The sequence below is a fragment of the Accipiter gentilis genome, unplaced genomic scaffold (assembly GCF_929443795.1).
Source record: "Accipiter gentilis unplaced genomic scaffold, bAccGen1.1, whole genome shotgun sequence".
Taxonomy (NCBI): Eukaryota; Metazoa; Chordata; class Aves; order Accipitriformes; family Accipitridae; genus Astur; species Astur gentilis.
The window spans coordinates 310-23176 of NW_026060810.1; the positions used below are offsets into that span (position 1 = coordinate 310).

At 62.8% G+C, this 22867-nt stretch overlaps 2 protein-coding genes across 2 annotated transcripts; both read right to left on the minus strand.

The window, feature by feature from the left end:
- Positions 1 to 1172: 1172 nt before the first annotated feature.
- Positions 1173 to 6552, minus strand: CDIPT (CDP-diacylglycerol--inositol 3-phosphatidyltransferase). The gene is given in 7 exon segments (XM_049796744.1): positions 1173 to 1317; positions 1319 to 1410; positions 3481 to 3562; positions 3654 to 3735; positions 4777 to 4930; positions 6190 to 6324; positions 6447 to 6552. Coding segments are annotated over 7 exon segments (651 nt in total). The 5' UTR covers positions 6493 to 6552; the 3' UTR covers positions 1173 to 1257.
- Positions 6553 to 6593: 41 nt separating this feature from the next.
- On the minus strand, positions 6594 to 22862 carry LOC126036728 (serine/threonine-protein kinase TAO2-like; the record flags this gene model as incomplete). Its single annotated transcript, XM_049796743.1, is given in 13 exon segments — positions 6594 to 6972; positions 7922 to 7965; positions 7967 to 8134; positions 10564 to 10746; positions 12262 to 12474; positions 15563 to 15802; positions 17483 to 17686; positions 18338 to 18466; positions 19409 to 19810; positions 20904 to 21146; positions 22368 to 22535; positions 22682 to 22763; positions 22855 to 22862. Coding segments are annotated over 13 exon segments (2463 nt in total), but the record flags the coding sequence as incomplete, so codon positions are not given.
- Positions 22863 to 22867: the final 5 nt, after the last annotated feature.

Consider the following 22867-nt stretch of genomic DNA (forward strand, 5'->3'; position numbering starts at 1 on the left):
GCCCCCCCCCCCAAAAAAAAAAAAATTGGGGGGGGGGGGCACATCTGCCTGCATGGATGGACCAAAATTGGGGGGGGGGGGGAGGGGCGCACCCCTCCCCCCCCCCCCATCTGCCTGTTGGGGAATTTTTGGGGGGGTGGGGGGGGGAGGGGGCACGTCTGTGAGTCTGTTTTAAAGTGTGGGGGGGGCAACTCTGCCTGCCTGACCCCCCCCCCCCCAAAAAAAAAAAAAATTGGGGGACAACCCCCCAAAAAAAAATAAAAAATTGGGGGACCCCCCCCAAAAAAAAAAAAAAATTGGGGGACTACCCCCCCCCAAAAAAAATAAAATTTGGGGGGGGGCCCCCCCAGGATGTTTTGGGGGGGGGTTTTTTTGGGGGGGGGGGGGGCTGGATTTTGGGGTTTTTTTGGGTTTTTTGGGGGGGGCGGGTTTGTAGCGGCGCATGGCAATAAAGGCTGTTGCATGGAGCGGTGTGGCCCCCCCCCGTGGGAAAATAGATTTGGGGACCCCCCCCCCACCCCTCCCCCACCCTTTGAGCCCTCCCCCCCCCCCCCAATTCTCCCCCCCCCCCCCCAAAAAAAAACCCTCTGAGCAGCGGGGGATGGGCAGCAGCGTCGTTTATTGGCGAGAAACAACGGGGGGAGGGGTGGGAATTTTTTTGGGGGGGGGGATTTTGGGGGGGGGAGGCGGGTTTTTAGTATTTTGGGGGATTTTCTTTTTTTTGGGGGGGGAGGTTTTTTGGTTTGGGGGGGGTTTGGGTGCCTGAGTTTTGGTTTTTTTTGGTTTTTGGGGGGGAAAGTTGGGTTTTGGGGGTTTTTTGGGGGGGTGGGTGAAAGTTTTTTGGGTTTTTTTTTGGGGGGTGAAGTTTTGTTTTTCGTATTTTTTGGGTGTCTGATTCTTTTTTTCCTTTTTTTTTGGGGGGGTGAAAAGTCTTTTTGTTTTCTTTTGGGGGGGGGAAATTTTCTTATTTTCTTTCGGGGCGTGAAATTTTTTTTTCTTTTTTTTTTCGTGTTTTTTTTTTTTTTTCTTCTTTTTTTTGGGGGGGATGAAATTTTTTTTTTCCTTTTTTTGGTTTTGTCATTTTTTCTTTTGCTTTTTTTTTTTTTTTTCCCGGGGGGGGGGGATTTTGATTTTTGCCTTTTTTTCGGGTGCTGGGGGGCAATTTTTGCCGTTTTTTTCGGGTGCTGAGGGCAATTTTTTTCCTTTTTTCGGGGGGGATTTGGGTGCCAACGTTGGGATTTTTTTTGGGGGGGGGTCTCAGCGCTCCTTGGGGCGGGGGGGGGCGTCGAGGGCGGCGAGGCGGCGGGCGGCCCCCCCCCAGCTGCAGCAGGTTGAGGGCGGCTTTGAGGGCGGCCAGGGGGGTCCCCAGCCAGACCCCCACCCGGAACAGGCCCGGCCCCCCCGGCACCACTGGGGGCAAAAATTGGGGGAAAATCCCCCCAAAATTGGGGTAAGAAAGCCAAAAATTGGGGGAAAATCCCCCCAAAATTGGGTAAAAGCCAAAAATTGGGGGAAAATCCCCCCAAAATTGAAGTGAAAGGCAAAAATTGGGGGAATATTCCCCCCAAAATGGGAAGGAAAGGCAAAAAATGGGGGAAATTCCCCCCAAAATTGGGGTGAAAGGCAAAAATTTGGGGAAAATTCCCCCAAAAATGGGGTGAAAGGCAAAAATTTGGGGAAATTTCCCCCCAAAATTGGGGTGAAAACCAAACATTTGGGGAAAATTCCCCCAAAATTGGGGTGAAAGCCAAAAATTTGGGGAAAATTTCCCCCCAAAATTGGGGTGAAAGCCAAAAGTTTGGGGAAATTTCCCCCAAAATTGGGGTGAAAGGCAAAAATTGGGGGAAAATTCCCCACCAAATTGGGGTGAAAGCCAAAAATTTGGGGAAAATTCCCCCAAAATTGGGGTGAAAGCCAAAAATTTGGGGAAAATTTCCCCAAAATTGGGGTGAAAGACAAAAGTTTGGGGAAATTTCCCCCAAAATTGGGGGTGAAAGCAAAAAATTTGGGGAAAATCACCCCAAAAATTGGACGGAAAGCCAAAAATTTGGGGAAAATCCCCCCAAAATTGGGGTGAAAGGCAAAAATTGGGGGAATATTCCCCCCAAAATGGGAAGGAAAGGCAAAAAATTGAGGAAATTCCCCCCAAAATTGGGGTGAAAGGCAAAAATTTGGGGAAAATCCCCCCCCAAATTGGGGGTGAAAGCAAAAAATTTGGGGAAAATTCCCCCAAAATTGGAGGGAAAGCCAAAAATTTGGGGAAAATTCCCCCAAATTGGGGGTGAAAGCCAAAAATTTGGGGAAATTTCCCCAAAAATGGGAGGAAAGGCAAAAAATGGGGGAAATTCCCCCAAAATTTGGGGGGGGGGGGAGATGGGGGGGGAGGGGAGGGGAGAAATGGGGGAGGGGGAGGGGAAGGGGGGGGGGAGAAAAATTGAGAGGGGGGGTTACGGGTGGGCACTGGTTTGCTTGCTGGGCCTCCCAGTCCCTCCCAGACCCCCCAGTCCCTCCCAGTATCCCCCAAATCCCCTCCCAGACCCCCCAGTCCCTCCCATTATCTCCCAGTTCCTCCCAGTTACCCCCAAATCCCATCCCAGTCCCTCCCAGTCCCTCCCAGTATCCCCCAAATCCCCTCCCAGTGCCTCCCAGTGACTCCAAATCCCCTCCCAGTCCCTCCCAGTATCCCCCAAATCCCCTCCCAGTGCCTCCCAGTCCCTCCCAGTTCCCCCCAATTCCGCCCAAATCCCCTCCCAGTCCCTCCCAGTCCCTCCCAGTATCCCCCAAATCCCCTCCCAGTCCCCCCCAGTCCCTCCCAGTATCTCCCAGTTCGTCCCAGTTACCCCCAAATCCCATCCCAGTCCCTCCCAGTATCCCCCAAATCCCCTCCCAGTGCCTCCCAGTGACCCCCAAATCCCCTCCCAGTCCCTCCCAGTCCCTCCCAGTATCCCCCAAATCCCCTCCCAGTCCCCCCCAGTCCCTCCCAGTATCTCCCAGTTCCTCCCAGTTCCCCCCAAATCCCCTCCCAGTCCCTCCCAGTCCCTCCCAGTATCCCCCAAATCCCCTCCCAGTCCCTCCCAGTCCCTCCCAGTATCCCCCAAATCCCCTCCCAGACCCCCCAGTCCCTCCCATTATCTCCCAGTTCCTCCCAGTTACCCCCAAATCCCATCCCAGTCCCTCCCAGTCCCTCCCAGTATCCCCCAAATCCCCTCCCAGTCCCTCCCAGTCCCTCCCAGTTCCCCCCAGTTCCACCCAAATCCCCTCCCAGTCCCTCCCAGTCCCTCCCAGTATCCCCCAAATCCCCTCCCAGTGCCTCCCAGTGACCCCAAATCCCCTCCCAGTCTCTCCCAGTCCCTCCCAGTCTCCCCCAGTCCCTCCCAGTTCCCCCCAAATCCCCTCCCAGTCCCTCCCAGTCCCTCCCAGTTCCCCCCAAATCCCCTCCCAGTCCCTCCCAGTCCCTCCCAGTCCCCCCCAGTCTCTCACCGGGCGGCCCCTCCCCGAAGTGCAGCAGGTAGAGGCAGCAGTAAAACCCCTCGTTGCCGGCGCAGAGCAAGAACAGGAGGGGCTGGGGGAGGGGCAGGGGGCGGGGTCAAGGGTGGGCCACGCCCCCCCCGCCCCACCCCCTGCCCCACCCACCCCCCCAAAATAAAACTCACCCTGGAGTTGTAGTACAGGCGGAGCAGGGGGTGCCCCTCCCCCCCCACGGCCTTGTGGCTCCGCCCCCCCTCCAGGGTGGTGCTGCGGAGGGGGCGGGGTCAGGCGAGACCACGCCCACCCCGGCCACGCCCACCCCGGCCACGCCCAAGGGTGGGAAACACCCACCCCACCCCCCCAATACACCCAGGCATTATAGGTTTGGTTGACCACGCCCCACCGGGAAAGCCACGCCCCCCCGTGAGGCTCCACCCCCCAGGATTTCCTATTGGACCCCGCCCCCCCCAGCATGAGGCCACACCCCTCCCGGGATAGGACACGCCCCCACCGGCCACCCTCTCCGCCCCTCCCAGGCCCCGCCCCCGCGCCAGACCACGCCCCCAACCCGAAGCCACGCCCCATTCATCAAACCACGCCCCCACCCTTAAGCCACGCCCCCAATCCCGCTTCCCCAGCCACCTGCCCCCCTCTAACCTCAGCCCTCCCCCCCGCTCTAGGAAGCCCCGCCCCCTTCCAGACCACGCCCCCGACCCACACCACGCCCCAACCCCTAAACCACGCCCTCAACCCCCAAAGCACGCCCCCAATCCCCAAACCACGCCCCCAAGCCCTCTTCCTTTCCACCCCCACTCTCCCTTCCCAACTCCCCCTGCCTCCACCAAGCCCCTCCCCAAGGCCACGCCCCACCGCAAGCCACGCCCCCAACCCCAAAACCACGCCCCCAACCCCAAACCACGCCCTCAAACCCCAAACCACGCCCCCAAGGCCTCCTCCTTCCCACCTCAACCCTCTCCTCCCAGCCCCCTCCCCCACCATGCCCCGCCCTAAGGCCACGCCTCCAACCCAAACCACGCCCCCAACCCGAAACCACGCCCCCAAGCCCTAAACCACGCCCCCAAGCCCCAAACCACGCCCCCAAGGCCTCCTCCTTCCCACCTCAACCCAGCCCCCCCTACCTCCACCACGCCCCGCCCCAAGGCCCCGCCCTTACCCAAGCCACGCCCCAACCCCTAAACCACGCCCCCAACCCCCAAACCACGCCCCCAACCCCCAAAGCACGCCCCCAAGCCCCTCCCCAAGCCCTCTCCCCCGCCGGTCCCGCCCCCTCCCCGCAGCCCCGCCCACCAGTGCATGTGCAGCCAATGGCTGGCGACGTCGAGGGCGGTGCTGAGCTGGAAGAGGGGCGCGGCGGCCGGGTAGAGCAGCGCCAGGTTGAGCAGCAGCCCCATGGTGGCCAGCCGGTCCGTCAGCATGTCCAGCATGGCGCCCAGCCGCGAGCCTGCCCGGAGGGAGGGGCTCGGGGGGACACGCCCCCAGGCACGCCCCCGAGCCACGCCCCCGAAGCCCGGCCCCGAGCCCCGCCCCTCTTGCCCCCGAGCCCGCCCGTAGCCCCCAAACCCCGCCTCCCGGCCCTGGACCCCGCCCACGCCAGAAAGCCCCGCCCACGCTCGAAAGCCCCGCCCACAGCCCCCAAACCCTGCCAACAACCCCCAAAGCCCGCCTCCCGACCCTAAAGCCCCGCCCACGCCAGAAAGCCCCGCCCACAACACTGAACCCCTTCCTCCCAGGCCCAAAGCCTCACCCATAGCCCCAAACCCCCGCCTCCCAGCTCTAAGCCCCGCCCACAAGCCCCGCCTCCCAGCCCCAAAGCCCCGCCCACAACCCCGAAACCCACCTCCCAGCCCTAAAGCCCCGCCCACACCCCAAACCCCGCCTCCCAGCCCGAAACACCACCCACTACCCCCAAAGCCCCGCCCACAACCCAAACCCCACCTCACAGCCCTAAAGCCCCGCCCACAACCCCAAACCCCACCTCCTAGTCCCAAAGCCCCGCCCATAGCCCCAAAACCCCGCCTCCCAGCCCCAAGCCCCACCCGCAACCCTGAACCCCGCCTCCCAGCCCTAAAGCCCCGCCCACACCCCAAAGCCCCGCCCACACCCCAAACCCCGCCTCCCAGCCCGAAACACCACCCACTACCCCCAAAGCCCCGCCCACAACCCAAACCCCACCTCACAGCCCTAAAGCCCCGCCCACAACCCCAATCCCCACCTCCCAACCGCAAAACCCCGCCTCCCAGCCCCAAGCCCCGCCCACAACCCCAAACCCCTGTCTCTCAGCCCCAAGCCCCGCCCACAACCCCGCCTCCCAGCCCTAAAGCCCCGCCCACAACCCCTAAACCCCACCTCTCAGCCCTAAACACCACCCACAACCCCCAAACCCCGCCTCCCACCCCAAAGCCCCGCCCACAACCCCAAAACCCCGCCTCCCAGCCCCAAGCCCCGCCCCTACCCCAGACCCCGCCCCCTCCCATATCCCCTCACCCGTCCTCAACCCCCTCCCACCCCTAAGCCCCTCTCACCCCAAGCCCCTCCCACCCCCCAAGCCCCTCCCACCCCAAGCCCCTCCCACTCCCCCCAAGCCCCTCCCACCCCGGCCTCTCCCATCCACCTCTCCCCCTCCCACTCCCGCTCCCCTCCCACCGCCGGCCCCGCCCCCTCCCCAGCCCCGCCCCCAGCCCCGCCCCCAGCCCCGCCCACCCTGCCCCAGCAGCCGCGCCGCCTGCCCGTCCACGGCGTCCAGGAGGGCGCTGAGCCCGTAACAAGCGGCCGCCGGCCCCGGCGATCGCGGCATCAGGTAGAAGGAAATGGCGGCCAGGACCAGGCGGGCGTAACCTGCAGCCGGCGCGGGGGGGGGAGCGGGTTTTCTGAGGTAAATTCTCGCCGTTTCTGGCAAAAAATCACCCCCCCCCCCCCTCCCCCCCCGGCCCGAGTGAACCCGGAAGCGGCCGGCTCACCGATGAGGTTGGGGACGAAGAGGAAGACGTTGTCGCCGGCCGCCATCGCGCTCGTGAAGCCGCCCCCCCCCCCCGCAATTAATTAATTCTTTTAATTGTTGTTTCAATCCGCCCCCCCCCCCCCCCCTTCTGCGCTTCTCGGCCCCTTTAAGAGCGGCCGGGATCACGTGACGGGGGAGAAGCGGAAACAGGCGCCGCTCCTCCCTCGCCGGCGCCCGCCTCCCGACCAATCGGAGGCGACTGCTTCCTCTGGCGGCCAATCGGAGACGAGTTTTGCTTCTCCCCTCCCACCCCTCTCGGGGCCGTTCTGGCGCATGCGCGCAACGCCGCGCCCGCTTTGCGGCGATGGGCGGCGGCCCAATCAGAGACGAGGATCGGCCCCGCGCAACGCTTCGCCCGCCCCCCTTCCCTCCGAGCCGCGGCCAATGGGAGACGCGCGTCTCGCCCGGCGGCCAATGCGAGACGCGCGGCGCGGTCCTCTCCACCAATCAGCGACGCGCAGCTCCGCCCCCTCCCAACACGGCGGCTTCCGGGTTGCCGCGGCGACGGGGTGATGAGGGGCGGGAAGAAGGAATGAGGCCGCTAATTAAGCCCTTAATTAATTAATTAAGCCCCGCCCCGCCCCCCACCCCGCCGCCTTCTCCGGGCCCCACCCCTCCCCCCAAGGCGCGGCACAAAGTGGGCGGAGCCTGTTTCCTCATCACCTTCCTCAGGATTATTAATCAGCGTTAATTACTCTCATTAACTCTCGCCCCCCCGCCCCGCTGTAAAAAAAAAAAAACAAAAACAAAACAACAAAAACCCACAAATCCGGGGGAGGGGGCGGGGCTTGGCACCGCAGGGGGGCGTGGTTTGGCCCGGGGTGGGCGGCGCCCGGCAGGCCGGGTAAAAAGGAATGGGCGGGGTTTCGGCCCGGGTGGGCGGGGCTGGGCGGTGGAACCTCCTCCTCCTTCTCCGGTGGGCGGAGCTCGGCCCGCGCCGGGCAGGGAAAGAGGGCGGGGCTTGGCACCGAGGAGGGGCGGGGTTTCGCCCGGGTGGGCGGAGCTTGGCCTGGCCCGGGGTCGCCCTGGCGATTTAACCCTTGGGCGGGGGCGTGGCTCCACGCGGGGGGGGGGGGGGCCGGAGCTCGGTCAGACAGACCCCACCCCTTCCCTCCCAGCCCCGCCCACTGCCCCGCCCCCTTATCATTTGAATTTTTTAAATACTTGTTTGCTTTTTTTCCCTAGGAATAGGGGAAATGGGCCCCGTTGAGGAGGTGGGGCGCGGCCACGCCCCCGCCGCCCCTCCCCCCCGCCCCTCCCTCCCCTCCCCCCCCCGCGGCCCCTCCCCCTCCCCGCCTCCCCCCCTGGGGGCTGTCAGGGGCGGGGCCCGCCCCTCCCCCCGCCCCGTAGGAGCCGGGGGGAGGGGCGGGGGCGGCGGCGGGGGGCGGGGGCAGGAGGGGGAGGGGCTGGCGCCGGGCGTCGGGCGGGGCGTGCGTCCAATGGGAGCCGCTGCGGGGGACGGGGCGGGAGGGGTGGGGCAGGGCGGGGGGGCGGGGCGGGGGGGGGCAGCCCCCCCAGCGCCATCCCGCTGAAGCCCAGGCGGAGGCTCTCGGCGTCGAAGGCCTCGATCTCGCGGGCGTGGCGCTCCAGAAGGTTCCGGATCCGCTCGGAACGTTCCGCCTGCAGGGCCAGCATCTCCTCTTCGATCTGCGGGGGGGCGGGGCGGGGCGTGGGGGGAACGGGCAACGCCCCCCCCCCACCTCCCCTCCCCGCGGAAATTAAGCGGTGGGGGGGGGCGCGGGGCGCGAGAACGCCGAGGGTTTCCCTCGGGGAGCCTCGAAACCGCCAAAACCCTTCTCGGGGAGCCTCGAAACTGACAAAATTTGGCCTCGGGGAGCCTCGAAACTGACAAAATTGACCGTGGGGAGCCTCGAAACCACCAAAATCCCCCCCCCCCCCCCCCCCGCCTGAAAACCACTAAAATTGCCCTCGGGGAGCCTCGAAACTGCCAAAATCCTTCTCGGGGAGCCTTGAAATCGCGAAAATCCCTCTCGGGGAGCCTTAAAACCACTAAAATTGCCCTCGGGGAGCCTCGAAACTGCCAAAATCCTTCTCGGGGAGCCTCGAAACTAACAAAATTGCCCTCGGGGAGCCTCGAAACTGAGAAAATCCTTCTCGGGGAGCCTCGAAACCGCCAAAACCCTTCTCAGGGAGCCTCAAAACCACTAAAATTGTCCTCGGGGAGCCTCAAAACTGCCAAAATCCTTTTCGGGTATCCTTGAAACTGCCAAAACCCTTCTCGGGGAGCCTCGAAACTGACAAAATTTACCGCAGGGAGCCTCGAAACTGACAAAATTGACCGCGGGGAGCCTCGAAACCACCAAAGTCCTTCTCAGGGAGCCTTGAAACCACCAAAATCCCTCTCGGGGAGCCTTAAAACCACTAAAGTTGCCCTCAGGGCGCCTCAACACTGCTAAAATCATTCATGGGGAGCCCCAAACCCACCAAAATCACCCCCAGGGAGCCTCGAAACCCTGAAATCCTTCTTGGGGAGCCTCAAAACCACCAAAATCGCCCTCCAGGAGAGCCTCAAAACCACCAAAATTGCCCTCAGGGAGCCTCAACACTGACAAAATCCTTCTCAGGGAGCCGCGAAACCAACAAAATCCTTTTCAGGGAGCCTCAAACCCACCAAAATCCTACTCGGGGAGCCTCAAAACCACTAAAATTGCCCTCGGGGAGCCTCAAAACCACCAAAATCTCTCTCGGGGAGCCTCTAAACCACCAAAACCGCCCCCCGGGAAGCCTCAAAACCACCAAAATCGCCCCCGGGGAGCCTCCAAACTACCAAAATCCTTTTTGGGGAGCCTCAAAACCACCAAAATCTCCCTCGGGGAGCCTCAAAACCTCCACAGTCTCCCTTGGGGAGACCCGACCCCCCCAAATCCCCCTCGGGGAGCCCCAAAACCACCAAAATCTCCCTCGGGGAGCCCCAGTACCACCCAAATCTCTCTCTGGGAGCCTCAAAACTACCAAAATCCTTCTTGGGGAGCCTGAAACCCACCCAAACTGCCCTCGGTGAGCCTCAAAACCACCTAAATCTCCCTCGGGGAGCCTCAAAACTACCAAAACGCTTCTTGGGGAGCCCGCAAACCCTGCAAATCACCCTTGGGGACCCTCAAAACTACCAAAATCCTTCTCGGGGAGCCTCAAAACTGCCAAAATTGCCCTTGGGGACCCTCAAACCCATCCAAAATCACCATCGGGGATCCTCAAAACCACCAAAATCCTTACTGGGGAGCCTTAAAACCTCCAAAATTGCACTCAGGGAGCCTCAAAACTGCCAAAACCCTTCTGAGGGAGCATCAAACCTGCCAAAATAGTCTTTGGGGAGCCTCAAAACCACTAAAAGTCCTTATCGGGGAGCCTCAAAACCGCCAAAATCCTTCTTGGGGACCCTGAAAACTTCCAAAATTGCCCTCAGGGAGCCTCAAAACCACCAAAATCCTTCTTGGGGAGCCTCGAAACCATCCAAATCCCTCTTGGGTAGCCTCAAAACTACCAAAATCTTTCTAGGGGAGCCTCAAAACCACCAAAATCTCCCTCGGGGAGACCCAAAGCCCCCCCAAATCTCCCTCGGGGAGCCTCCACCCCCACCAAATCCCCCTCGGGGAGCCCCAAAACTACCAAAATCCTTCTCGGGGCGACCCACCCCCTCCCCAAATCCCTCCGTGAGAGCCTCAAAACCACCAAAATCTCTTTCGGGGAGCCTGAAAACCACCAAAATCTTTCTCGGGGGAGCCCGAAACCCTCCAAATTCCCTGCGAGGAGCCTTGAAATCCCCCAAATCCCCCTCGGGGGAGCCGTGAGACGCCCCAAAATCCCCTCAAGGAACCCCAACAACCCCCACGGGGAGCCTGAAAACCACCAGGGGATCCCGAAACCGCCCCAAATCTCTTCGGGGAGCCCCGAAACCGCCCCAAATTCCTTCAGGGAGCCCCGAAACCACCGTTCTCGCCCTCGGTAAAAGCCGCAAAGCGCCTCCATCTTCTTCCAGGACCCCCCCAAAACCCCTCCCCATCGGTTCGGGGACCCCCAAAGCCCCGCCCCGCCGGGCGCCGAGCCCCGCCCCGTACCCGCTGCTCGAGGAGGGCGCGGCGGAGGGCCAGGCGCTGCTCCAGCTCCTTGACCTCGCGCTCGTGCTGGGCCTCCGTGTGCATCTTGATCTTGCTCTGGTAGGCGTTGAGGAGCTCCAGCTCCTGCTGCAGCTGCAGCCGCAACACCTGGTACTCCGCCTCTTGCGTCTCGTCCAATCGGAGCTGGGGGGGGGGGAGGGGGGGGGGGGGGCGTGGCGGGAAAGAGGAGGCGTGACCCGCCCAGCCCAAAACTCTAAGGCCCGTCGGTTTGGTCCCCGGTGCGGTCCCGGGAAGTTCCCCGCACCAATTCTGGACCTCGTTAGACCCGTCGGGTCGCCGTTGGGTGCCCTACGCACCCGTTGAGTCGCCGTTGGGTCCCCACCCATCTCTTGACCCCCCCGTTGGGTCCCCACCCATCTCTTGACCCCCCGTTGGGTCCCCACCCATCTCTTGACCCCCCGTTGGGTGCCCTACGCATCTCTTGACCCCCGTTGAGTCCCCTTTAGGTTTCTTACACGGTTTTTGGCGCCTGGTGCCTCCCCGTTGGGTTCCCTACGCGTTTCTCGACCCGGGTAAGACCCGTTGGGTTCCCTACGCGTCTTTTGACCCCCGTTGGGTCTTCACCAGGTTCCCTACGCATCTCTTGACCCCGTTGAGTTCCCGTTGGGTTCCCTACGCATCTCTTGACCCCATTGGGTCTCCATTGGGTTCCTCACGCATCTCGACCCCGTTGAGTTCCTGCTGGATTCCCTACGCATCTCTTGACCCTCGCTGGGTTCCCTACGCATCTCTTGACCCCGCCAAGTCCCCGTTGGGTTCCCTACGCATTTCTTGACCCCGTTGAGTCCCCGTTGGGTTCCCTACGCATTTCTTGACCCCGCCGAGTCCCCGTTGGGTTCCCTACACATTTCTTGACCCCGTTGAGTCCCCGTTGGGTTCCCTACACATTTCTTAACCCCGCCGAGTCCCTGTTGGGTTCCCTACGCATTTCTTGACCCTGTTGAGTTCCCGTTGGGTGCCCTACACATCTCTTGACCCTGTCGAGTCTCCGTTGGGTTCCTTACGCATCTCTTGACCCCATCGAGTCCCTGTTGGGTTCCCTACGCATTTCTTGGCCCCTATTAGACCCGTTGGGTCTCCCTTGGGTTCCCTATGCATCTCTTGACCCCGTCGAGTCCCCGTTGGGTTCCCTACACAACTCTTGGCCCCCCGTTGGGTTCCCGTTGGGTTCCCTACGCATCTCTTGACCCCGTTGGGTCTCCATTGGGTTCCTCATGCATCTCTTGGCCCCGTTGAGTTCCTGCTGGATTCCCTACGCATCTCTTGACCCCCATTGGACTCCCTACGCATCTCTTGACCCCGTTGAGTCCCTGTTGGGTTCCCTACGCATCTCTTGACCCCCACCGAGTCCCTGTTGGATTCTCTATGCATTTCCTGGACCCCGTTGGGTTCCCTATGCATCTCTTGACCCCTATATATGTCTTGACTCCTCTTGGGTCCCCATCAGGTTCCCTACGCATCTCTTGACCCTTGTTGGGTTCCCCACGCATCTCTTGACCCCGCCGGCTCCCCGTTGGATCCCCCCCGCCCCTCTCCACCGCCTTCCCCACGCCCCCATCCCCGTTAAGTTCCCTCCCCCTTCCCCACCCCCCCCCCCGATCACCGCGGTCCCTCGTTTAGGAGAGCGTAACGACCTACGGCCTGGGTGGAGAGCATCTCGTTGATGCTGTGGTCGTACTGCTCGGCCAGGGCGGCCAACTTGCGGGTCTGCTCGTCCTTGAGGCGCTTGAGGAGGGCTTTGTGCTGGCTCTTGGCCGTGCTCTCCAGGAGGTGGCTGCGCAGCGCCTTGTACTGCCGCGTCTGGATCTTGCACGTGTCCTGGAACTGCTTCTTGATCTGCAGCTCCTTGGACTGCGGGGCCGCGAGAGAAGGGAGGGAGGGAGGGGGCGGGGTCAGCGACCGCGCCCCGCCCCGCCCAGCCGGGATACACCCGCCACGCCTCCTCCACCCCAACTCGACCCTTGGGTGAAGGCGGTGGACGTCCTCACCACGCCGGGAGGCGTCGGCCCTGTCGCGTCCCCGTTTTTTTTTTTTTTTTTTTTGGGCCCGGGGGGGGGACGGGACACACCCAACGCAGCCACCCACCCGTGGGTGACCCCCACCCACCCGTGGGGTGACCCCCCCACCCACGGGTGACCCCCTCCCGTCGCATCCCACCAACCCTTGGGTCGCCTCGGGGAGGTTCGACACCTGTAGGGTGACCCCCGTCCCCACCCCCCATCATGGGGTGACCCCCCCCAGCACCCATGGGGTGACCCCCAACCCCGGGGTGACCCCCCCCCATTGGACCCCCAGCACCCCCCCCACCCCGCCCACCCCCCCAAAAAAGCAAATAAAACCGCAGAAGAACTGAAAAGGGTGATCGGTTTGTGGTTGGTTTTTTTTAAATAATATATTTAAAATAAAATAATTAAAGCAAAGAAGAAAAAACAAAAAGTCAAGTAACACAAAAAAAAAACCCCAAATCAAATAAAATTATAATGGAACAAATAAACGAACGCAAGAAAAAACAAACAAAAAACTGATGGAAAAGCAACAAATTCCCCCCAAAACACCCCCTCCCCCCCCCCCCCAAATAAATAGGAGCAGCGCAGGGGGGACCCCAAGGATCAAACGATTCTGGGGGGGGATCCCAAAATTTGGGGGGGGTCTTACACCCCTTGGGGGAGACCCCAAATTTTTTGGGGGGGTCTTACACCCCTTGGGGGGACCCCGAATTTTTTTGGGGGGTCTTACACCCCTTGGGGGGGAACCCCAAACCCTGGGGGGGTGCTACACCCTTGGGGGGACCCCTAATTTTTTTTGGGGGGGGTCTTATGCCCCTTGGGGGGGTTCTTAAAGGTTTTTTTGGGGGGAGACCCCAAAGCTTTCAGGGGTACCCCTAAGGGGGAGGGTCCTCGATGCCAAATTAGGGGGGGGGGGGGGAGTCCCCCAATCCCAAAAGGAAATTTTTAATTAATGGGGGGGTCCCCGACCTCAAGGGGGGTCCTTGGTCCCAAAAGGGGGGGTCCTCACCCCAAGCGGGGGTCCCCAATACCAAATGGGTGGTCCGAGATGCCAAGGGGGGGTCCCTGACGCCAAAGGGGGGGTCCTTGACCCCAAAATGGGGGTCCCCGACACCAAAATGGGGGTCCTCCACCCAATGGGGGGGGGGTCCTTGCCCCCAAATTGGGGGGTCCCCATCCCCAGCAGGGCAGGGGGGGGTCTTTGACCCCAGCGGATTGGGGGGGGGGGGGGGGGCCAGGGCCCCGTGGGCCGCCGTCACCTCCACGGCCGCCGGCGCGGCAGCGGCGTCGGCATCGAGGGGGGCCCCCGGGTGCTGTTCCTGCCCCCCCGATTTGGGGGACCCCCCCCCGGGGGCCGGGGAGCCGGGCGGGGGATGCGGCTGGGTTTTTCTTCCCGGCCGCCCCCCCGGCCTCGCCCGTGCGCCCCCATCCCAAAAACGGGGGGCAACCGAGCGGCCAACCACCGGCCCAGGGCCGCCAAGCGGCGCCGGAAAGCGGCCAACCCGCGGCCGGGGGGGGGAGCCCCCCCCCCGAGCCCCCCGCCGCAAAAGGACGGGCAACCGGGACCTGAACCCGCCCTTGTTGGTTTTGGGGAAAAGGCGGAAAAGCCCCCGCTCCGACGCTAAACCCAAGCGGGAAAGCGCTCGGAAAACGGGGGGGGGTAACCCCAAAACCCCCCGTAACCAAAAGCGGTGAAGGCGGCGCGGTAACCCCCCCAACCCCCCCCGCGCCAAAACGCCGACGAGGTAGAGGGGCAAGAAAAGCCACGGCGAGACCAGAAGCTGCGAAGCCAAAAAAACGACGGGGAGGTAAAACGGGCGCCCCCCCCGATCCCGCCGGCGTTGCCGACGCCGCTGCGCCCCCAAACCCCAAAAACCCAACGCCGCCCCCCCGGCGGCCGCCACCGCCGCCGCCGGCGCCACCCCCCCGAAAAGCGCGTAGGTCAAGGCCAAGGCGGCGGCTGCGGTCTCGGCCGCCGGCGCCAACCCCCCCCCGGCCCCCCCGCCTTGCGCCCAAAAGGCCGCCGCGACGAAGAGGAGGGCCGGCAAGCCGGGACGAAGGGCGAGGGCCAAGGCCAAGGCGCCGCAGAGCAGGGGGGGGGAGAAAAAGGGCGGGGGCCGCCCGGCGCCGGCGCCGAGACTTTTGCCGGGGTCGCCCCTCGGCGGTTTGGCGGCTCCCGCCCTCGCCGGGCCGTCGTCCGCCAGTTTGGGGGCATCGTCCGCCAATTTGAAGTCATCGTCTACCCCTTGGAGGTCATCGTCCAAGAGTTTAAAGTCATCGTCCGCCAGTTCAAAGTCATCGTCTACCAGTTCGAAGTCATCGTCCACCAGTTCGAGGTCATCGTCCACCAGTTTGAGGTCAACGTCCACCAGTTCGAGGTCAACGTCCGTCACTTTGAGGTCATCGTCCACCAGTTTGAAGTCATCGTCCACCGCTTTGAGGTCAACGTCCACCCTTCTGAAGTCACCCCCTGCCCTTCTGAGGTCATCGTCTTCCATTTTAAGACCATCCCTTGCCCTTCCGAGGTCATCGTCCTCCATTTCGAAGCCCTTCCTCCCCCTCCTGAGGTCATTGTCTTCCATTTTAAGACCTTCCCTCGCCATTCTCAGCTCATCGTTCTCCATTTTAAGACCATCCCTCGCCCGTCCGAGGTCATCCTCTTCCATTTTAAGGCCATCCCTCGACCTTCTGATGTCATCGTTCTCCATTTTAAGGCCACCCCTCGCCCTCCTGAAGTCATCGTCTTCCATTCCGAAGCCATCCCTCGACCTTCTGACGTCATCGCCTTCCATTTTACGACCGCCCCCCGCCCTCCCAAGCTCCTCTGCCCCCATTTCGCCTCCCGCCGCCCCCGCCGTTTCACCGCCGCCGCCCCCGCCCCGCCCCGTTTCGCCGTCCTCGCCCCCCGCCGCGCCGCCGCCGCCGTCACCTACTCGGAGGTTTTTGGGTTGCTGGCGGACTTGGGCGGCGTGTTTTTGGCGCAGCTCTTGGTGCCGGCGGTGGTTGTACTCCCGCTGGTTGGCGAGTTCCGTCTGGTGCTGGCAGCGGGCGAGGTCGGAGCGGGTGCGTTGGAGGGTCGTTAGCTGACGAGTTTCTAATTCCTGGGTGGACTCGTGGTGGCGGAGGAGGGTGGCGCATTCCAGATCTTTCTGCGTCTGCTTTTTGTTCAGTTCCTGCGAGCCCCCGGCGGAGGAACCCACGGCGCAAAGCCAGGGGCGGGAGGGAGGAGGAGGAGGAGGAGGAGGAGGAAGGGGGGGCTGGGACCCACGGGTGCTGCCCCACGGTGGGGGGGGGACCGGACCCCCGCCCCCAAACTCCCCCCGCCCTGCTCCAGGGAGCTGGACGCATAGGGCTCTAGCTTTTGCACCACAACGCCCCAAAAAAACCAAACTCCAGCCCCACGGCCCCAAAAAACCCCAAATCCTGCCCCACAGCCCCCCAAAACCGCTAAAACCTGCCCCAGTACCAAAAAAATCCCAAATCCTGCCCCACAGCCCCCCAAAACCGCTAAAACCTGCCCCAGTCCCCAAAAAATCCCAAATCCTGCCCCAGTCCCCCAAAAACCCCAAATCCTGCCCCACAGCCCCCCAAAACCACTAAAACCTGCCCCAGTCCCCAAAAAATCCCAAATCCTGCCCCACAGCCCCTAAAAAAACCCTAAATCCTGCCCCACAGCCCCAAAGACCCCCAAAATCCTGCCCCACAGCCCCAAAGACCCCCAAAATCCTGCCCCACAGCCCCAAAGACCCCCAAAATCCTGCCCCACAGCCCCAGTAACTCCCTAAGCCCCCCAAATCCTGCCCCAAAGACCCCCTAGAGCCCCGAAACCCTTCCTCACAGCCCCAGGGACCCCCTAGTCCCCCCAAATCCCACCCCGAAGATCCCTAAGCCCCCCAAATCCCACCCCAAAGACCCCCTAGACACCCCAAATCCTGCCCTACAGCCCCAGGAACCCCCCAAATGCTGCCCCACAGCCCCAGGAACCCCCCAAATGCTGCCCCACAGCCCCAGGAACCCCCTAAGCCCCCCAAATCCTACCCTGACGACTCCCTCAGCCCCCCAAAATCCTGCCCCATAGCTCCAGGGACACCCTAAGCCCCCCTAGAGACCCCCAAATCCTGCCTCACAGCCCCAAGGACCGCCTAGGCCCCCCAGATTCTGCCCCAAAGACCCCCTAGACCCCCCAAATGCTGCCTCACAGCCCCAGTAACCCCCTCAGCCCCCCAAAATCCTGCCCCACAGTTCCAGGGACCCCCTAAGCCCCCCCAATCCTGCCCCAAAGACCCCCTAGACCCCTGAAACCCTTCCTCACAACCCCAGGGACCCCGTAAGCCCCCCAAATCCTGCCCCAAAGACCCCCTAGACACCCCAAATCCTGCCCTACAGCCCCAAGGACCCCCAAATGCTGCCCCACAGCCCCAGCAACCCCCTAAGCCCCCCAAATCCTACCCTGAAGACTCTCTCAGCCCCCCAAAATCCTTCCCACAGCTCCAGGGACCCCCTAAGCCCCCCAAATCCTGCCCCAAAGACCCGCTAGACCCCCAAAACCCTTCCTCACAGCCTCAGGGACCCCCTAGATCCCCCCAAATCCCACCCCAAAGATCCCTAAGCCCCCCAAAATCCTGCCCCACAGCTCCAGGGACCCCCTAAGCCCCCCAAATCCCACCCCAAAGACCCCCTAAACACCCCAAATCCTGCCCCAAAGACCCCCTCAGCCCCCCAAAATCCTTCCCCGCAGCCCCAGGGACCCCCGAAACCTCCCCAAAATCCTTCCTTGCGTTACCACGCCCCCTTTAGACCCCCCCCAAATCCTTCCCCGCAGCCCCAGGACCACCCCCCCCCGGCCCCCTCACCTCCCGCAGCAGATCCTGGTCGAGGTTGTGCCGGGCCAGTAACATTTTGCGTTTATACTGGCGGCACTGGAGGTCGAAGTACTGGCGCTGGCGGCAGAGGAGGGCGGCTTCTTCCTCCGCCTGCAGCTGCTGCAGCGTCTCCTTCTGCCGCAGCAGCCACTCCTGCTTCTCCCGCTTCGGCGTGCTGGGGTTTTCCTGCAGCTCCTGCAACCCCGGCGGAGAGGAAGAGGAAGAGGAAAAGGAAGGGGAAAAATAACGGGGGTGAGTTTAGGGGGCGTTTTCCCAATCCCAGGATGGGGAGTGGGGTGAGAAGTGTCGCAAGGATGGGCTGGGGAAGGAGTTGGGGGGGTCCCGGCCCTGGTTTTAGGGGTCACAGTCCCATTTTTGGGCAACCCAACCCCGTTTTTGGGGGTCACAGTCCCAGTTTTGGGGGTTCCAGCCCCATTTTTGGGGGTCTGGGGAGGTTCTGGGGAAGAGGAAGAGGAAAAATAGCAGGAATGAGTTTGGAAAAGGGGATCGTTTTCCCAATTTGAGGATGGGGAACAGAGTGAGAATCGTAGCAAGGATGGGCTGGGGAAGGAGTTGGGGGACCCAACCCTGTTTTTGGGGGTCACAGTCCCATTTTTGGGGGTCCCAGCCCCATTTTTGGGGGTCTATTGGTGTTCTAGGGGGGTTTGGGGGAAGAATAAAAGAAAAAATAGCAAGAATGAGTTTGGGATGGGCATTCTCCCAACCCAGGGATGGGGAAGGGGGTGAGGAGCGTTGCCAGGATGGGCTGGGGAAGGAGTTGGGGGGTCCCGGCCCCGTTTTTGGGGGCTCCACCCTGTTTTTGGGGATTTTTGGGGGAGTCCCCACCTCTTTGAGCTGCTCCTTGCGCAGTTTGTAGTGTCGCCGTTGGGCTTCCAGCAGGTTGCCCAGTTCCTTCTTCTGCTGGCCCAGGATGTGCTGCTGGAATTTCTTCTCTTCCCCCAGCGCCACTTTCGCCTGAGGAGAGGGGAGGGTGTGGGCGGGGGGGTGGGGCAGCCACGCCCTCACAGGTCCCGCCCACTGAGCCCCAAACCCAACCCACTCCTTGCTTGCACTCCTTAATGACATACTAATGATCTTTAGCCACACCCCCTCATGTCTTAAAACATGTGTTCAACAGTGGCCCCACCCGCCAGGGCGTGGCCCCACCCGCCAGGGCGTGGCCCCACCCCCGGATCCCCGCCCCAGCTCTAGCTCAACCCCCTAACCCCCCACCCCGAACCCTCAAGCCCCTCCCACCCTGCCACACCCTCCCAAGCCCCTCCTACCCCTTCAAGCTCCTCCTACCAGAAGACATCTTGGCCAGCTCCTCCCCCTCCCCAAGCCCCACCCCTTCAAGCTCCTCCTACCGGAAGACATCTTGGCCAGCTCCTCCCCCTCCCCAAGCCCCGCCCACCCAACCCCACCCTCTTTAGCCCCTCCCACCTCCTTCTCCAAGCCACCCTGGTCCCTCCTTACCCACCCGGTCACTCTCAGGAGTCCCCAACCCCACCCTCCCAAGCTCCTCCCACCCAACCCCACCCACCCAAGCCCCACCCTCCCCACAAGCCCCTCCCACCCCCTTTAGCCCCTCCCATCCCCTTCTTAAAGCCTCCCCTCCACCTCCCACCTGCCTCGACCTTCTCCAGGGCGGTGCTCCCCAACCCCACCCTCCCTCCCAAGCCCCACCCACCCAAGCCCCACCCTCCTGCCCAAGCCCCACCCACCCAACCCCACCCTCCCAAGCCCCACCCACCTCCTTTAACCCCTCCCACTCCCTTATTAAAAGATATCCCGCTGCCTCCCACCTACCTCAACGTTTTCCGGGATGATGCTTCCCAACCCCACCCACCCTCCCAAGCCCCTCCCACCCAACCCCGCCCTCCCAAGCCCCTCCCACCCCCCTTTAGCCCCGCCCACCTCCTTCTCAAAGATGGCCTGGTGCCTCCTGGCCAGCTTGTCGGCCTCGGCGGCGGCGGCCAAGCGCTGGTTCTCCAGCTCGCGGTCGAGGCGGAGCTGGTGGTCGGCCAGTTCGGCGCGGAGACGGTTCTCCAAGCCCAGGAGCTGCTTCTGGTGCTGGCGGCGCATCCGCTGGTAACCGCTGAGCTGCTCCCGCAGCGCCGCCTCCCGCTCCCGCGCCCGCTGCTGTCGCGTCACCAGCGAAGCCGTCCGGATGGTGGAGAAGTGGGGGGGGAGAGGGGGGCGGGGGGAAGGGCGGCGGCGGGGCGGGGGCGGCGGGGGAGGGGGAGGCGGAGGGGGAGGGGGAGGGAGGAGGGGAGGGGGGGAAGGGGAAGGGGGAGCGTCGTAGAGGCCGTCGGGAGGCTGGAAGACAGCGGGGAATCGGCGTTGAGGACCCCGTCGGGACGTCCCCGACGCGGCGGGATCCCATTGGGACGTCCCCGACACAGAGGGACGTCCCCGACGCGGAGGGATCCCGTCGGGACGTCCCCGACGCGGAGGGATCCCACAACGGGGTCTCCCCAGGCCGCCTCAGGACGTCCCTACAGCGCTGGAACCCATCAGAACCCTTCGCTAGCGGTGGTCTCGCTCTTTAAGATGTCTCTACCGTGGTGAAACTACGCTAGAAGGTCCCAACGGCGATGCAACCACCCCGGAAAGTCCTCGCGGCGGCGCAACCGCCCCAGAAGGTCTCTGGGGTGGTGGGATCATCTCTCAGAACCTTCTCGTGGTGGTAAAACCCATTTAAAACCCGCTACAACGGTGGGTTTGCACCTCAGGATCTCCCTATGGTGGTGGAATCACCCCAAAAACTCTTTCTAGGTGGTGGAACCACCTCTCAAAACCTTCTCGTGGTGGTAGAAGCCATCCGAAGTTTTCTACAACTACGCATTCACATCTCAAAACCTTCTTATGGTGATAAAACCATCCCAGAAGCTCTTTCTGGTGGTGGAACCACTTCTGAGAACCTTCTCGTGGTGGCAGAACCCATCCGAAACCCGCTACGATGGCGGACTCAGCCCTCAGGACCTCCCTACGGTGGTGGAACCACGGCAAAAACTCTTTACGGTGGTGGAACCACCTCTCGGAACCTTCTCGTGGTGGTAAAACCCATCCAAAGCTCTCTATAACGGTGGATTCGCACCTCAAAATCTTCTTGTGGGGCGGAACCACCCCAAAACCTCTTTTTAGGTGGTGGAACCATCTCCAAGAACCTTCTCATCGTGGCAGAACCCATCCGAAACCCTCCGTGACGGTAGGTTCGTGCCCGAGGATCTTCCCGTGGTGGCGGAATCACCTCCGAGACCCTTTTTGGGGCGGCAGAACCCATCCGAAACCCTGTACGACGGCGGACTCGCCCCTCGGGACCTCCCCGTGGTGGTGGAACCCCCGGGAACCCTTCCAATTCCGACCCCACGTCCCCCCGCCCCGGTTTCCGTCCGCTCTCGCGACTCACCGGCAAACGGTGGATGACGGAGCTGTTGGAGGTGACGGTGTGCTCGCCCTCTTGCATCATGGCCAACTCGGGCCCTTCTTCTTCTTCTTCCTCTTCCTCTTCTTCTTCCTCTTCCTCGGAAGGGTCGGCCAAACTGTTGACGCTGCTGCTTTGGCTGGAGGCGCTGATTGACATGCTGGGCACCGAATGGCTGCTCTCCATGCTGCCCACCGTCCCCGCCCGCTGCAGGAACGGCTCCGGCTCCTGCGGGAAGGGGGTGGGAAGGGGACGGGGACGGACAACGGGGCGGGGAGGGGACCTCAGGGAGGTGACACGTGGGACCAGGAGACCCCCGGGTGGGACGAGGACGCGGGGACGGGCCCACGGAAGTGACGAGGGGACGTGGGTGGGACGAAGAGGACGTGGGGATGGACCGTGGGGGTCAAGGGGAGCTCCGAAAGGAAGAGCGAGGACGTGGAAACGGGACCAAGGGGGACCTTGGAGATGTCAACGGGACCCCAGGGGGGGCGGTGGGGACCTCGGAGAGGCGACAAGAGCAACGAGGGGACCCAAGGACACGGGGGAGGGACCACGAGGGTCAACGAGAACATCTGAGAAGTCCCACGGGGGGTCAACGAGGCCACAGGAGGAACGAGGACGTGGAAACGCACCGCGAGGGTCAACGGGACGGCGTGGACCTCGGGGTGGGGGGGACACGGGGGACGAGGGGACCCCAGGTGGGATGAGGAGGTGGAGAGGGACCATCGAGGGCAATGAAGACCCCGAAAGGGACAGGGCGGTCGCGAAAATGCGACACTGGGTGGGGCGAGACCCCGAGGACGCGCCACGAGGATGGAGAAGACCCCAGGGATGTGCCGCCGGGTCAGCCAAGGCACCCAAGGGGACAATAAGGACCCCGGGGACGTCCCCCGGCGGTGAAGACCCCAAAGGGGACAAAAAGTTCATGAGAACGTGCCACCACGGTGACCAAAACCCCAGGAATCGAGAGTGGGCCACAGCGACGTGCCACAGGGGTGGAGAAGAGCCCAAAAATGACAAAAAGTTCACCAGAACGTGTCACGAGGGTGACCAAGACCCCAAGAAGTGACAGGGGGCCTCAAAGACGTGCCACGGGGCCAGAAAAGCCCCCCAAAAGCCCGACCAAGACCCCAGCAGGTGACGGGGGGCCACAAGAACACGCCACGGGGCTGGAAAAGCCCCCAAAAAGCCCGACCAAGACCCCAGGAGGTGACAGGGGGCTAACAAGAACACGCCACGGGGCCGGAAAAGCCCCCCAAAAGCCCGAAAAGTTCACAAGGATGCACCGGGACGGCGGCAAAGACCCCAACCTCGAGAAGAAGCTCAGGAGAACGCGCCGCGAGGGCGACTGAGAAGCCCCGGGAGATGACGGCAGCAACGCCGCGACGCGTCCCAGACCCCGGGGACGGGGAAAAGGGAACGGGACGGCCAAAGCCCCTTCCTCACCTCTTCTTCCTCGCCAGGATCGGGTCCCGGCCCGTTGGGGGCCTCCTGGAAGAGAATTTTCTTCATTTTCCGATACTGGAGGTTGTCCAACTCCCTGACGGCGTCCTTGGTCCTTTGGATCAGGTCCAACACCACCCTCTGGGGACGCTCCCGCAGCAGGAACCGGTGCTGGGGGAGATGGTGGGGGGGGGACGGACACGGACGGACACACGGACACAAAGGGGGACATTGGGGGGGTCCCCGAAGTTGGGGACCACCCGCGCCCCGCCCCCGTTACGGGACCTTCGTGGTCCCCCCCCCCCTTAAAGTTCTACCTTGAGAAGAACGTCGGAGGTGGGACGGTCCGGGGGGATCTTCTGGAGACAAGAATCCACAAAATTCCGGAAATATTCCGACCTGGGCGTTTCAGAACGGGATGAGGGCGTGAACAGACGGACGTGGGCACCTAGATATTTTTTTGGGGGGGGGGGGGGGGGCGGCGTCTCACCAGTGGCTGGCTT